This window comes from Trachymyrmex cornetzi, unplaced genomic scaffold (assembly GCF_001594075.2).
Source record: "Trachymyrmex cornetzi isolate Tcor2-1 unplaced genomic scaffold, Tcor1.1 scaffold719, whole genome shotgun sequence".
Classification (NCBI taxonomy): Eukaryota; Metazoa; Arthropoda; class Insecta; order Hymenoptera; family Formicidae; genus Trachymyrmex; species Trachymyrmex cornetzi.
The window spans coordinates 510,177-525,832 of record NW_017300047.1 but is presented as its reverse complement, the minus strand read 5'-3'; the positions used below and the strand labels follow the sequence as shown (position 1 = coordinate 525,832).

Here is a 15,656-nt window from a genome sequence, read left to right as displayed (position 1 = left end):
CGCGCAATCCGTCTCTCCTCTCGCCTCGCGGCGGGATGCGACCGCGAGAAGAGCGAGGGATCGGTATCGATTGTCGAGGACGGTGCACTTTCCCGCGATCGACAACGCGATGACTTGACAGCGTTGGCCGTGTAAATGATTATATCACGTACCTCACGTACCTATCTCGTTTAAAATTTATTTCAATGGCAAATCAAAATTAAAACGTTTTGCAGAATTCCTGGTTCGCTTGCTCTTGCGTTGCGTTTCTTATTCTAAAACGGTCCCTGCACTGCAAATTTAAGTGTATAAAAAGCGACTTTAATATATATATATATGTACATATATATATTTTATTTTTTAGTAAAAATAGCATACTATATTGCCTATAAAAATGATTTACACATTTAAACGTATATAGTATAATGTTATTTTTTCAAAACTAAATCATACATAGATTGAAGTTATTTTTTACTCAGATTTGTAGACGTTTAATATTAATGTACAATTGAGGAGATGGGCGGAATAAAGACACAATTTTACTTAGGCTCTTTTTCCGGAGATTAGCTTTTTTTATATAATATTGATCGTAATAGAGGAGTATTGTAACATGTAACTTCTTAAAGACATTACATAAATTCATTTGATATTTTGTACCTATTTGTGTATAATAAAAAAGTAGCAAAAAAAAAGTTATTAAATTTTTATTAAAATCAAGATTTTGTAATTAGGCCTTTATTCCGCCCATCCCCTTAATTATTTTGTACAATAGGATAAAGTGGTACATGGTACAATTCTGAACAAAATAAGGTTTAAATCCAATTTGCGAAGTTCGAGTTTGGCTTTTTCCAGTTTGGTGGTATCCTTTAATATCCTTTACATAATGAGATCAAGATTACCAAACTTGAGTCTTGTATTTGGATTCAAATCTTATTTCGTTAAAAATTATACCACTTTACCGTACGAAGCCTGAGACACAAGTGAAAAGTACAGGCAATAGAAACAGGAAATATTATATCAAATTTTAACGTATCAGAAATAGAAATCAAGTCATTTATCAGTCTGTTTTTTTATTCCTGCACTAGATTGCATTAGAACTTTCTCTCTTTCGCCAAATATCGAACATATAGATATCTATTTTACTTTAAAAGTGTACACTAGTTCAGCTACAGAAAACAGTGTATACCAGAATACATAATTTCTGATAGATTGAAATCTATTTCCTTATTCCCTGTTTCTATTGGCTTCGTTTTTCAATTATACAATACGCTTTATTGATGCCCTCTTTAAACAATTCAAAACAAATAGTTTGGAGACTCAATATTGGTCCAAGATGATCAATAAAATATTGTGTAATATCAATTATTGTACAATAATATTGATCGGGTCGCTTTACATTGCATCTCGGCGAAAACAGTATTCAGAATCTGCTGAAAGATCGCAGACTTCTTTCATTATTCGGCATTCAATTCTCTTTAATTCGACATGGCTGTAATGCGTTACAACGCTGCGGTGCACCGCGTTTCACGAGCGTTCGAATCGCGTTGGAATCGGCGTTTGAGGTTCGCAATATCCGGCTGAAAATCATTAATGCTAGTTTAACACGCATCGAAAAGGAGAGCCCCATCGGTTCACGCTCTCGGTTCGTAATAGCGCTCTCTCGGAACGGTAACGCGCCGTGTATTATTGTGCGATCAGCGCGGAAATATCTGAGATACGTTCTACGCTGTTCTACGCGCTCGTCTAACGGAGGCGCCGATCCGTTTTACAGAGAGAAATGGACAGGGACCATAGGGAGCAACGCGATCACGATAATCTGAGTGAGAAGGAACCGGACTGCAAAGTTGGAATGGCTTTCTGCAGCCTCTCCCACCATCGCGATCGTACGCCGGATGCCGATGCAGAGGTTCATTGCTTGTCATAACATTTCCCCTTCAATGATTACGCGGCGTGTATGAGAAAATAACAATCGGCGTTTATCGAGAAATTAGTAATTAATGTAATCATCATACAAATTGTTTATTATTTTCACGATAATTATTATTCCACGAGAAACGCTGAGAGACAATGAGTTAGTAGTCGTTCTGAAGATAATTAAAAATTAATGATATTAATGATTTTCAAATTATTTCTATGATAATTATTCATTTGTAATCAATAAAGCAATAAGCCGGTTGTTATTTCTTTTATCATTATGGAAATAGATTAAGGAATTATTATGGAAATAGATTAATATAATAATTTCTTTATAAAAGCCAGTTTTTAAATTCTTGTCGTTGCAGAGAGACATGGACATCGATCCGGCTGATCATGTCGAGAACTTGCACGACGACAAGCCCGAAAAATTAGGGAGGAATTTTCATAATATAGGACATCATCCAGCCATGGTAAATATATTAATCCGGAGCTGATAACTTTTTATAACATTGATTTAATTAAATATTGTATTTGTTTTTTTTTTTTGCAGAGAGATGTAGATAGGGATCAAAATAATCACGTTGACATGCATGACGACAAGATGGACCTCAAGATAGGAAGAGATTTTCGCAATCTCGGCCATCATCCTGGAATGGTTCATTTGCATTCTGGCATGGAGCATTTGACTAATGTTGACGTTGAGGTAAATATATATATCCGTTATTGTACATTACATTGATTTCTTAAGTGTTCATCTTTATTAACTCGAATAATATTTTAACATTTTTTTTATAGGTAAAATTAGCGAGGGACGTTCGCGGCTCATTAGGCTTAGGGCTGTCCTTAGAACTTTGTGTAGTTTGTGGAGACAGAGCTAGTGGCAGGCATTATGGAGCGATCAGCTGCGAGGGTTGCAAAGGTTTTTTTAAGCGTAGCATCCGCAAGCAGTTGGGCTACCAATGTAGAGGAAGCAAAAGTTGCGAAGTTACCAAACATCACAGAAATCGTTGTCAGTATTGCAGACTTCAGAAGTGCTTGGCGATGGGCATGAGAAGCGACTGTAAGTGATTAATTATCATGTTGTTTTTTTATTGAATATCCTTCTCTAATTGCTATACAGTACCATATTTTTTTTCTTTCACTCTTTAATCGACCTTTTATAACCAATTCATATCGTTGTGTTAATACAAAAATGACATATCTCAAAATTAATTACTTTTTAATAGACAATTTTTTTAATTCTGAATTAGAACAACATTTTAATTAGTATAATGAATACACATAACTTAATTTTCTTTCCATATTATATTTTCAATATTATATACAGGGTGTCCCGATCTTTTTTGCCAATCACTTTTGTATAGATAGAGCAGACTAAACTGAGTCGAAAAGTCCTCTACCATTTTGCAATTTTCGCAATAGTTAACAAGATATTAATTACTAAAAATTGCAAAATATTGGTCTTGAATAATTTTTTACTCAAATACTATCAACTTTACAGAACAACTGCAAGAGACAAAAATTATTTATTTTCTTCTCATAAAGTTCTGAGAAATTTTCAGAATTCTTTATCAACTTTTTAGTACTGCATTTTCTTATTTTTACCAACATGAGAAAATACGGTATTAAAAAATTCTTAAAAAATTCTGAAAAAATTCTCAGAACTTTATGAAAAGAAAATAAATAATTTTTGTCTCTTGCAGTTTTTCTGTAAAGTTGATAGTATTTGAGTAAAAAATTATTCAAGACCAATATTTTGCAAGTTTTAGTAATTAATATCTTGTTAACTATTGTGCAAATGGTAGAGGACTTTTCGACTCAGTTTAGTCCGCTCTATCTAAACAAAAGTGATTAGCAAAAAAGGTCGGGGCACCCTGTATGTTCTTTAGAACTAGTTGTGAGTGTTAAAGAATACATATAATTTAAAGTATAACACGGAAAGGAAATGAAGTTACGCATATTCACTTAATGCATATTCATCTTAATTTATATGTATATATTTATTTATTTACATATATAAAAGATCGAGTGAAGATCGAGATCGAATCTAGGACTTGTTACGATGTTGCAGCTGTACAACATGAGAGAAAACCAGTATTGGGTGATTCGGCTGGGACAAAAGTTGGCAACCGTAACCCTAGGGTAAAACCTGAGCCGCAACAGCCTGCGCCCGAGGCACTGCCGACTTGGGAGCAACCCGAGAGCCCTAGCATGGAAGACCAAAGTAGCGATAGTGATGCTCTCAGCGATGCTTTGACCTTAGCTCGTGAGCGTTTACTCCTTTCTCATGCGTTAGCAGATAGTATGGCTAAAATCATTGGTGATGTAAGTTACGATTGTTATCTCATTGTATTATTTCTATAGATAGATCGTTAATGTATCGCGGTATCTGCTTGCAGAATGTTAATGGCTCGAGCGAACCGGAGGAAGAATGGACCGGCCAATTAATCTCTGAGCGAAATACATTGTTTGAATTGAGGGCGCCTAGCCCAGCACCTGTGTATTTATCTATTCACTACATATGTGAAAGTGCAGCTAGATTATTATTTTTGTCTGTACATTGGGCACGAGGAATACCAGCATTTCAAGCTTTGCCGTAAGTGTGACGTAATTTATAGAAATAGTACGTCTACCTCTTGATCATATTGATGATAAAGTTGTTTAAGATAAATGTTGTACGTTTTAGATCTGACGTTCAAACTACTTTAGTTAGAAGTTCCTGGGGACAATTGTTCACATTAGGTCTGGCACAATGTGCATATACCTTGTCACTTCCTAGTATTTTGACGTCGATAATTAATCACTTACAAGCTAGTATCGCACAAGAGAAAGTCACTGCTGGCAAAGTAAAATGTGTTACAGAACATATATGGAGACTACAGGATTGTGTAAATTCACTGCACAAGTTACAAGTGGATTCCGTCGAATACGCATATCTTAAAGCTTTAACGCTTTTTAGTGCTGGTAAGTGAATGTAAATGACAAACAATGAAGTTTATTTATCATGAATAACAGAGTGAGACATTTATTGTTATTTTTTAGATAATGTCTTAGCAGGCATCTGGCATAAGAAAGTTGAAGTCTTGCAGGAAGCAGCATGGACGGAGCTGCAGCAACGTGTAGGCTCCGATAGATTACCTCGCCTTCTGTTGAGGCTAGCACCTCTCCGCTCGATTAATCCTAGAGTTCTAGAGGACCTCTTCTTCTCGGGTCTCATCGGTCGAGTAAGCGTGGCTAGCGTCGTGCCTTATATTCTTACCATGCAAGATTATAAAACTGAACCAGAAAGTCATGCAGGGTGACGAATATTGTCAGTGCAATATAAATCGTGACCTAAAAGAGTGATATAAACGTAAATGTTGGATGCCTCGTTTTTGTACAACGAAAATATTTACCGAAACGCGAACCGTTGACATAATTTTTATTTTCGCATTTCTCTTTTTCTTTTCGAATATTTGCACAAGAATATGACACAATGATGAGGCGCGCATAAATTTGAATTAATTATAAATGTATGTATTACTGTAATAATAATAACTGTACATATATATCTATGTCTAGATATATGTACATATTTTTATGTTTAAATCATAGATATGTATTGTATTAAGGTGGTAAACTTAATTCCTGCCGCTCGCTATTAGAGGATGCTGGCTCCAACGCTGGCGAGTTTCGACTTCGGCGAGTGAAGTCGCAAGTCTTTTGTAGTTTAGACATTACTGAAAGTAATTCAGTCCTCACAGGTTAAATTTCTTGACACCAAAGAGATTTTCCAATTGATTGAAAATTAACCGCGATAAGCTGTTTTTCCGACATTTGCTTTTTCACTACTTCGACCTTAAGAAAACCGCAGCTGAAACGCATCGCTTACTATCCGAAGTGTATGGTGATGAAACTCCAACGGAAAGAACATGTAGAGTTTGGTTTGAACGCTTTTGAAACGATGATTTTGATGTGAGAGATAAAGAACGTCCCGGACAACCGAAAAATATTTGAAGATGACGAACTGTAAGAATTGCTCGATAAGAATATCCAGTTCAAACGCTTTTCGAGTTGTTGAAAGCGTTAAATGCTACTCCAATGGTCGAAAAATTTTGGAGACGAAAAAACGACAGGAATTAAGTTTACCACCTAATATATAGGATGTTTCATAAATATATGTCAATATTTTAGAAGGTAAATCTATATACTAAAATAAGTAAAAAAGCGTCATATAAACATATATAATGATTAAAATGGACTCTATATTTAAAATAATAATAATAATATATAAACAAATTTCAAGGCTAATGATGAGAGTCAGCGCGGAAGAGGTTGCGCACAGTATGACTACAAAGCGAGTCGAAACGTTCAAGATTTTGAAATAAAGAAAATATCAAGTGTGTTAGAAGAAGTAATTTTACTTATCGATAACTGCGCAACCCCTTCCGCGCTGACTCTCATTAGCCTTTTGAAACTTATTTATTATTATTAATATAAACATAACCTATGTCCTACATATCTTAGTTTTCAAGTTATGAATGATTAAGGAAATTGTTCGCGATGCCCGCCTTGTGCGTTAACACACGCTACTTGCACAGTAAGGGGCAGGAATCAAATTGAAAATCGGCCAAAATGTACAAGTAAATTCCAGTACTATCCTAAAGTATTGACATGCATTTATGAAACACTCTGTATATTATAGCGCAGCATCTGAGTGTTTATAATATTGACTTTGTACCCAGCAATTCTTTATTTATTATATAGTAAATGAACATTATACAAAACTTTCCCTAAAAAAATGTGGCAACTCAACACTTGTAAGTTATAATTTTAAATAAGAGCATAAATAACATTGCTCGTTGAAATAAACAACCTGTAAAGTGATAATAAGAGAATATTGAAATTACAATATTTATATATGTATATATACACAATTATAGTTAAAAATACAACAATTATTATTGTATTTTCAAATATTAATGTGACAAAATGCAATATCTCGAAAATGGGCTTCTCCAATCTGTGATATAATTTCACAGGAAAGTTTTGTATCGGCACATTACTTACACAAAACATAGAAGGCAATACGATACGTTTATAGTGTATTATTGTTAACAGTTAAATAATTTGTAAAATTATTTACAAGAAAAGCACATTTGTATGTCGAAGTGGTTCTTTAGTAAAGTGCCAAAAATTTGGAGTGCCTCACTAGTGCTCACTCAAAATTACAAATATCTGGATAATTTAGATAAAATATTAAAACTACGTGTATTATTTTAATGAAATAGTATGGAACATACGATAGTAAATCAAGAGCTGCATCAAAAGCTGGCCCATCCAGAAACGTCGAGCGACATTAAATCAGGATCGATTTGACATTGATTGATCAACCATTTCTGGCTAGGTCGGAAAACTAGCTTACTTCCGACGTATCTACAGCCTCTACTGCTACTGTTCATCGTAGACGACGCTTAATAGTTTAATTACGATTTTACGAACAAAAACAAGATAAGATTATATTTATTTTTCGAGGCTGAAGGACCCCGCATAAAACATATGGAAATTGGGTTCCGGCTAATTTAGCTGAATTTGTAATATATTGTACTTCTGATCGTCTTAGTTAAAAGTCTCCATGGTCGCATGTCGCCAAATAAAATAATAAAATGACTGTTGACCTATTACTTTTTTGTGACCATTAAAATCGTAAGTTTGTTAAACTATTAAGCGTCGTCTACAATGAACAGTAGCAGTAGAGGCTTTAGATACGTAGGGAGTAACCTGGTTTTCCGACCTAGCCAGAAATGGTTGATCGATCAATGTCAAATCGATGCTGATTTAACGTCGCCCGACGTTTATGGCTGGGCCAGCTTACTCCCGATGTATATCTACAACCTCTACTGCTACTGTTCATTATAAACGACGCTTTATAATCTCGTTTTTTGAGGAAAGTCTATGGTAAGATTTGTGTGCAGTTAATCAAAGAAGCGTCTGCGAGCCTTATCTGTCATTAAGTTATAGGTGAAAAGTTACATTTTCAACTTTTTTTCTCTCTTATTTCATCATTAACCTTTCATAAAATTTTGCACATGTCAATTTCGATACTTCCACTTTATTTTATAAAAAAATTAGACATTTTTATGGTAACTCGATTTACTAAAGAACCACCTTAACGAAATTACACTTATCATACTTCATTCAAAAGTTATAGCCAAAAAACGAAAATTTGGTTCATTTCATGCCTTAAGAAGGTTGTAAGGGCATAAAACACATATCAAATATTTATGCATATTTACACATATTAAACAAAAAACTACATACATATGAAAGTTGTGTTTATAACATTCTGTTTTTATTGAGCAACACATTTTTATAGATTATTTTATTTGTTATTTTTATTGTTATAAACAAAAATTTAGTATGGCAGACAGTGCACTGATCTATCATGTCAGAGGTCCCGGATTCAATCTCAGTAGGAACTAAAATATTTACGCTCGTGTCTCCTCTCGGAAAAGGCCGGCAATCTCCCGGGAGGATCCTTGCCCACAGAAACACCTCGAAAAATCCGCTGTTCAGAACCGATTAAAACTATAGGTCCCATATGTTCATGGCAATTGAATAATCAGCGTGCGCACCACAAGCATATGAGAGAACTGTAACACAGACCAGAGGCCTAATGTAAGAAGAAGAAAAAGAAACAAAAATTTTAAAAATGATAACAAAAATCTAAATTTTTTTGTATAAGTATTTTTAAAAATGACTTATTGCAAAATTTCATTCAGATTTACCAATTGGTTCATAACGAATAGATATTTTGTTTGTTTACTGTGAACAACTAATGTCTGCATCTCAATGTAACTTTTCATAAATATTCTTGAATTCATAAAGAACTTATATTAAAAAATTGAGATTTTTATCATTATTTTATAATACATTTCCATATATTTCTATTATAGTACAAATTAAAAAAATATTACTTTTTATTGAAATAACTTGATCCAAATAAATTATCTCCAATTTTTTTACATTACTTTTAGATGCAATGTAGAATAATCCGTAATTTTTTCAATTATTAACATATTGCATTTGCCTTACAACCTCCTTAAATATGTTTGCTGATAAAAAATATATATCGAACATTTTTATTCTCTCTACAAAAACGCAAGTTTCATTAAAATCAAAGAGGTACATCTGGAAGGTTTTTTAGTTTATTCTACATGTATAAAGAAAAAACAAGGTTGTTTTGAAATGGTAAGAGTTTGAATATATGATGCGAGTTGAAATTAGAAAAAATTTAATTGTTGCTTGTTTATCGAAATATTGATATAATGTAACGCATCAGATTTCCTATAACATAAAAAGAGAAGTTATGACATATTTTTGCTTCCAATATACAAATCAAAGTTTTTGTGTGCACAAATTACCTATTACTTGTTCGGAGTGGACAATAAAATCATATTTTTTGTAAGAAAAAAGCGTGGATACTTAACATAGTTTAGACATATATATATGATTGTACATGAGTTACTTAATTGAAAATGTAAATTTCCTATTGTTGATATATTGTAATTATATATCGTAAAATTATAATAAGGTAATTACACATAAAGTACTTTATACACATTTTAATGGTTCTGGAGACGTATAAGATAACATTAGTATTTTTAAGTTATATTATACTTGATATCCCTTCATTATTTAACAAATCAATCGAAAGCAGTCTCATCATTAAAAAAAAATTCTTTAAAAAATCTTTAAGAAATTTAAAAGATATTTTAAAATACTTTTTTTAAGAAATGTTTAAGAACATTACTCTATTATTTTTTTATAATTAAATTTCTTTTGTAAAAATTTATAAATTTGTAATAATATCGAAACAGCACAATCAGTTTCTTAGTTGAAATCTTTTAATATGACATTACAGTTTGATAAGAATTAGACAATATTAATAATGTTGGAGTTTCAAATTATCAATATTACGAAGAAGGTATACTTCTTCGTAATATTGATAATGACATATTATTATTGTGATCATTAAAACAATGTTTAATAGTCAGATACAATTTAATTTTTTATATATTTATTGACGGGGTGATATTAATATTTTTACTAAGGCCCAGTTTCACAACTCATGGTTAACTCTTAACCGAGGCTCAACTTGTTTCTCATCTTTTTCCAATTCTAAAATTGGAAAGAGACAATGAATAAATTGAACTTTGCGGCTATGAGTTAACCGTCAGTTGTGAAACTGGGCCTGAATAATATAGATTCTCTGAAACTTGATTTGTCGTAGTTTGATAGTTTTTAAACTCGTGGATTATCTTCGGAGTTTAAATGCTTTTTGCGTTTCACTGTTACATTTCGCTGTTAATGCCTGTATATTAAGTACTCGAATTGAGAGTTACAAAAAATCACCGCAACAGCATTTAAATTTCGGATTTTTAAAAGAGACAATACGTTGAGACATAATATTCTGCGGTTGCATTACAAAGGAAATTGTACATACGCGTGTAAGAATGTGCCTACATAAGAAAGATATTTATATGGACGTTAAGAATTTTGTAATTATTGTTATATACGTGATGGAATATAACTAAAAGATCAGAGATACCTGAAAATTCGTTGCAACGCAACTGTGCTAAATGAGGAACGATATGTACATATACTTAACAAACATATATGTATTTAAATGCGTCGAGAAATAACATATATTTACGATATGAAATAAACAATATTAAAAGACAGATATATATATATATATATATGTATAAATGCAGCTTATATATCTTTATTCCTTAATCCTAAATTATTCAAAATTCGCTGCAATATGTTTTATTCGCCATTGTCTAAAATCCATCCATTGGTTTGTTTTCTGTTCCTGCACTAAACTGCACTAGAACTTTCTTTCTCGCTTTCGACAAATATCAAACATTATACCTATCTCATTTTAAGTTTCAAAAGTGCATAATTCAGCCACAAAAAATAAATCTCATGTGTTTCTACAAAAAGAAGTTAGAAATGAAGATATTTCAAGTCATTCCGGAAACATTCATTATTCAAATTTATTAATATTTTTTGTTTTCTGATTCTTTTTTTCTGTAAAATATTATAGAAATAAATCACTAATGCATTTTTATAATTTTATCGTTGAAGTAAAAGCGAAACTTAGTAGTGTTGATTTTGTGTAATAATTTGATAAAATCGCCAGTGTTTTCAAGGGTCAATACCCCCGTGACAGTTATGTGGCTCGGCGAAAGGATTAAACTTTCTAGAGAAAGCGCGGTTCCGCGAACGGCGCTTGCGTGACGCTTGTGTGACGTCAGCCAGTATTCAGCTCGAGATGCGGCCTCGAGTCACGATTAGGAATGAGAAAGATATTTGTAAGATGAAATTAAAATTAAGATTAGAAGTAAAAATGAGAATTACATTCTCTCTATCAAAGTTACGAAATTGAAGACAAAACCAATCATCGAAGAATTTTGTTTCTTTTTCTCTCTTTGAAGGATTCATGTTAGGTCCTTCAAGATCTAAAGAGATTTTTTTTAGTCGATCTTATGTCTAACATCATTTTAAGAGACTCTTAAGTATGATTTCAAGATATATTACTATATATACGGTCATTCATTCGCTGAATGGAATCTTAATGTTACTCAAGATCAAGTTCAAGATGACTTTAAATGTAAGATCAAACTATGAATATCGCTTTTAGGATGCTGACCATTTCAACCAAACTTCTATTTAATTTTATATACATGTATTGGCGGTGATTAATTCAACTAATAGAATTAAAGTAAAATTTTAACAATAAATTTGTTATTTGTTATCTAATCCTTCCTTTTATGTATCAAACAATTAATTACAAAATTAATAATTTTATTTATATTAACAAAATTAAAGTTACATCCATAACAAAATGATAAAAATATTACTTGACAAATTAATCAAACTGTATAATTTATTTGTTATTTATAATCTAATCTTTTTATGTAGCAAACAAAAAAATTAATAATTCTATTGTTAGCAAAATAATATAGATATTACTTGACAATTGTCGATTAATTTAATCGATAGAAATGTTTAGTATACCATTCGTTATCCAATTTATTCTTCCATTTTTTCTATTGAATAATAAAAAATTGAAAGTCATATCCATGATAAAATGATAGAAGAATTATTTGACAAATTAATAATCACTTATTTACAATTAATTCAGTAAAATTTAGAGCAAAATTTCATATAATTTGCACTGATCTAAGTTTTTTTCTATAGGCTAAATAACAAAAAAAAATAACGATTCTATTCACATTAATAATATAATACAGATGTTATTTGATAGTTTAAACATCAACTAAATTAATCAGAGTTAAAAGTCACCTTTATTAGCGTTTTATTTATTGGCAGAATTGGTGCGCATTCAGTGCACAAAGCTGATATACATTACTCTAATTTGAATATAAAGGTAGGATATTTCAACTGCAGATAAAATGCCCAATGTATAATTTATCAAATAGCACGATAAAATGTATTGAGGATTTCGCGGTTTAATTCGTTTCTATATATTTTTTAAACATATATCTTGTCATCTTTATGTTGATTTGTGTACAACAGTTTTAAAGAGCGCATTCAGCTGCATTTATCATGGATATGACTTTTAATTTTTTATTATTCAATAGAAAAAATGAAAGATTAGATTGGGTAACGAATGATATACTAAACAATTCTATCGATTAAATTAATCGACAATTGTCAAGTAATACCTGTATCATTTTGCTAATAATAGAATTGTTAATTTTTTGTTTGTTATTAGATGTACAACTTTGCTTCCGCCGTTTTTTTTCCGAAATTCGAGGCTTTATTGTAAAAAACTGGTTATACATTTATGATTCAAAATATTGTCCATCGCTGGCCACTACTTTCTCCCATCTTTCGGGCAGCGTACGAAACCCGCGTCGAAAAAACTGGTCATTTTTTGAGGAGGCGATCCACGAATCGAGCCAATTTTTTACTTCTTCATAATACCGGAAGTGCTGGTCAGCCAGGCCGTGTGCCATTGATCGAAACAAGTGATAGTCAGAGGGAGCCACGTCTGGAGAATACGACGGATGGGGTAGGACTTCCCATTTCAACGTTTCCAAGTATGTCTTGACCACTTTCGCAACATGGGGTCGAGCATTGTCATGCTGCAAAATCACTTTATCGTGTCTCTCGTTGTATTGCGACCGTTTGTCTTTCAATGCTCGGCTCAAACGCATCAATTGCGTTCGATACCGATCGCCTGTGATTGTTTCAGTCGGTTTTAACAGCTCATAATACACTACGCCGAGCTGGTCCCATCAAATACAGAGCATGATCTTGGAGCTGTGAATATTCGGTTTGGCCGTCGACGCGGAAGCATGGCCGGGAACTCCCCATGATTTTCTGCGCTTGGGGTTATCGTAAAGAACCCATTTTTCGTCCCCAGTCACAATGCGATGCAGGAATCCCTTCCGTCTTTGTCTTTCAAGTAGCTGTTCACAAGCAAACAAACGCCGTTCAACATTTCTCGGCTTCAACTCGTACCCAATTTCCTTGTTTCTGAATCATTTCCATGGCTTTGAGGCGTTTTGAAATGGGTTGTTGGGTCACTCCCAATGATCGTGCCAATTCTTCTTGATTTTGACACGAGTCTTGATCAAGTAATGCCTCCAATTCTGCATCTTCGAAAACCTTCTCTCTTCCATCGCTATGCCGGTCTTCAACGTCAAAATCACCGTTCTTGAAGCATTGAAACCAATCAAGACACGTTCTTTCACTAATAGCAGCCTCACCATAAGTATTTGAGAGCATTCGATGAGCCTCAGCCGCAGATTTCTTCATACTGAAGCAGAAAATTAAAACCTCCCGCAAATGACGAGAATTTGGTTCGTAAACTGACATTTTCAATCGAGAATAACTTTATGATGCAGATACAAATCGACTAATGTTTCTATGGGATTATGTTGACAGATCCCCAAGTTTATTGTATAACGTCTATGATCTATTTATTTCGACCACCACTTACCGCTAAAGCTATCTATAGGAAAACGGCACAAGCAAAGTTGTACACCTAATACATAAAAGGATTGGATTATAAATAACAAATACATTATACAGTTTGATTAATTTGTTGAGTAACTAGGCTAACAGTCTCTATTACTGTGTCTGTCTCTATTAATGTGTTTTTGTATTTTAATAAGCCATAAAGAAAACTAGCACGAATAAATAAGAAAAAAAGTTATTTTTTGTTAAGTGAAATTATTAAAGTATACGATATCAAAGATAATATTTTATTTTTTATGTATTAAAGTACAATATTTGAAACATTTTTCGAAAGATATGAGGAATTTATGTGAATCCAGTATAATACGTACAAGATTTTAAGCTTATCCCTGGTAGTGTGCCCTGTATTGGAGCTGAGAATGTTATGTTCATTGAAATAAGTATAATTAAAATAATGATTTATGTAATAGTTACTTAAACAATTAGCTTAAATTTATTACCTGTTTTGGCAACTATATGTTAAAATGAGTTAAATGCGGATAGGCACACAAATTAATTGGGGGCACATTTTAATAGAGCCATTTATTGGAGGACTCGTTTATAACAAAAACATAATTTTTATGAAAAACATTATAAAGTATTAACATTTTTTAAATTAAAGAAATATTATAAGGAAAAGAAATAATTGAAAAATCGATATTGATTGCAAGCAGATAAAATTAAAGCTACAATATTTAATAATAATAAATTCAGTAATAAGCAAATTGGCTAAAAGGCATATTAATAGGGACAGTTATCCTATAATTCTGTCAATGAAAAACGCTAGGATAACTGTCCCTGTTAATGTGCCTTTTAGCCAATTTGCTTATTACTGAATTAATTATTAAATATTTGTAGCTTTAATTTTATCTGCTTGCAATCACAATATCGGTTTTTCAACAACTTCTTTTTCTCATAATATTTCTTTAATCTAAAAAATGTTAATAATAATGCTTTTGACAAAAATAGAAAACAAGTTTTTATCCCTATTAATGAGTCCACTAAGCGACGATGGCCCTATTAACGTGCCCCCAATTTGTGTGCCTATCCACTCATTTTAACGTATAGTTACTAAAATAGGTAATAAATTTAAGCTAATTAAGTTTATGTTAATATTATATAAATCATTATTTCAATTATATTTATTTCAAAGTACACTTATGACACAACGTTCTCAGCTCCAATACAGGGCACATTAATAGGGACAAGATAAAAATCTTGCGGCACGTATTACTGGATTCACATAAAAAAATTTCTCATATCTTTTGAAAAATATTTAAAATACTTTAATACTCTAAAATATTATCTTCGGTATCGTATGCATTAATAATTTAACTTACCAAAAAAAAATTTTTTTTCTTATTTATTTGTGCTAGTTTTCTTTATGACTTATCGAAATACAAAAGCACACTAATAGGGACAGATACAGTAATTATCCTATTAATTTCCGATTCTGACGTGGCCCTGCACATGCAAGTGAGTCACGGTGCAAGAACCGCCGCGAGATCCGATATTCACCGTCAGTGCTCAAACTCTATAGTATACATTACACGCACTATAGATTTTCAGTACTAAGGGGCTCCCCATAATAAAAGGAACAGAGAATAAGAATTTCAACCTATCACAAATCATGTATCGTGGAATACACAGTTTTTGATAGGTTGAAATTCTTATAGCGTATTTCACTGATTGCACTGGTGCGCACTCAGTGCACATTAAGGCTG

General features: G+C 32.4%; 1 protein-coding gene across 9 annotated transcripts in view; it reads left to right on the top strand.

Annotated features, from left to right (window-relative positions):
* LOC108767705 (Hormone-receptor-like in 78) overlaps positions 1 to 5,379 on the top strand; it is a 25,243-nt gene extending 19,864 nt beyond the window's left edge. For 5 of the 9 annotated variants that reach the window (XM_018517696.1, XM_018517699.1, XM_018517697.1 and 2 more), the window contains exons 2-9: positions 1,751 to 1,885; positions 2,262 to 2,366; positions 2,447 to 2,599; positions 2,692 to 2,956; positions 3,920 to 4,221; positions 4,296 to 4,492; positions 4,583 to 4,860; positions 4,939 to 5,379. In XM_018517696.1, the coding sequence (XP_018373198.1) occupies positions 1,757 to 1,885; positions 2,262 to 2,366; positions 2,447 to 2,599; positions 2,692 to 2,956; positions 3,920 to 4,221; positions 4,296 to 4,492; positions 4,583 to 4,860; positions 4,939 to 5,198 (1,689 nt within the window). In that variant the 5' untranslated portion in view covers positions 1,751 to 1,756 and the 3' untranslated portion in view covers positions 5,199 to 5,379. The remainder of the gene's footprint in view (positions 1 to 1,750; positions 1,886 to 2,261; positions 2,367 to 2,446; positions 2,600 to 2,691; positions 2,957 to 3,919; positions 4,222 to 4,295; positions 4,493 to 4,582; positions 4,861 to 4,938) is intronic. The other 4 variants (XM_018517700.1, XM_018517702.1, XM_018517701.1 and 1 more) reach the window with 2 other exon arrangements.
* The last annotated feature ends 10,277 nt before the right edge of the window (positions 5,380 to 15,656 follow it).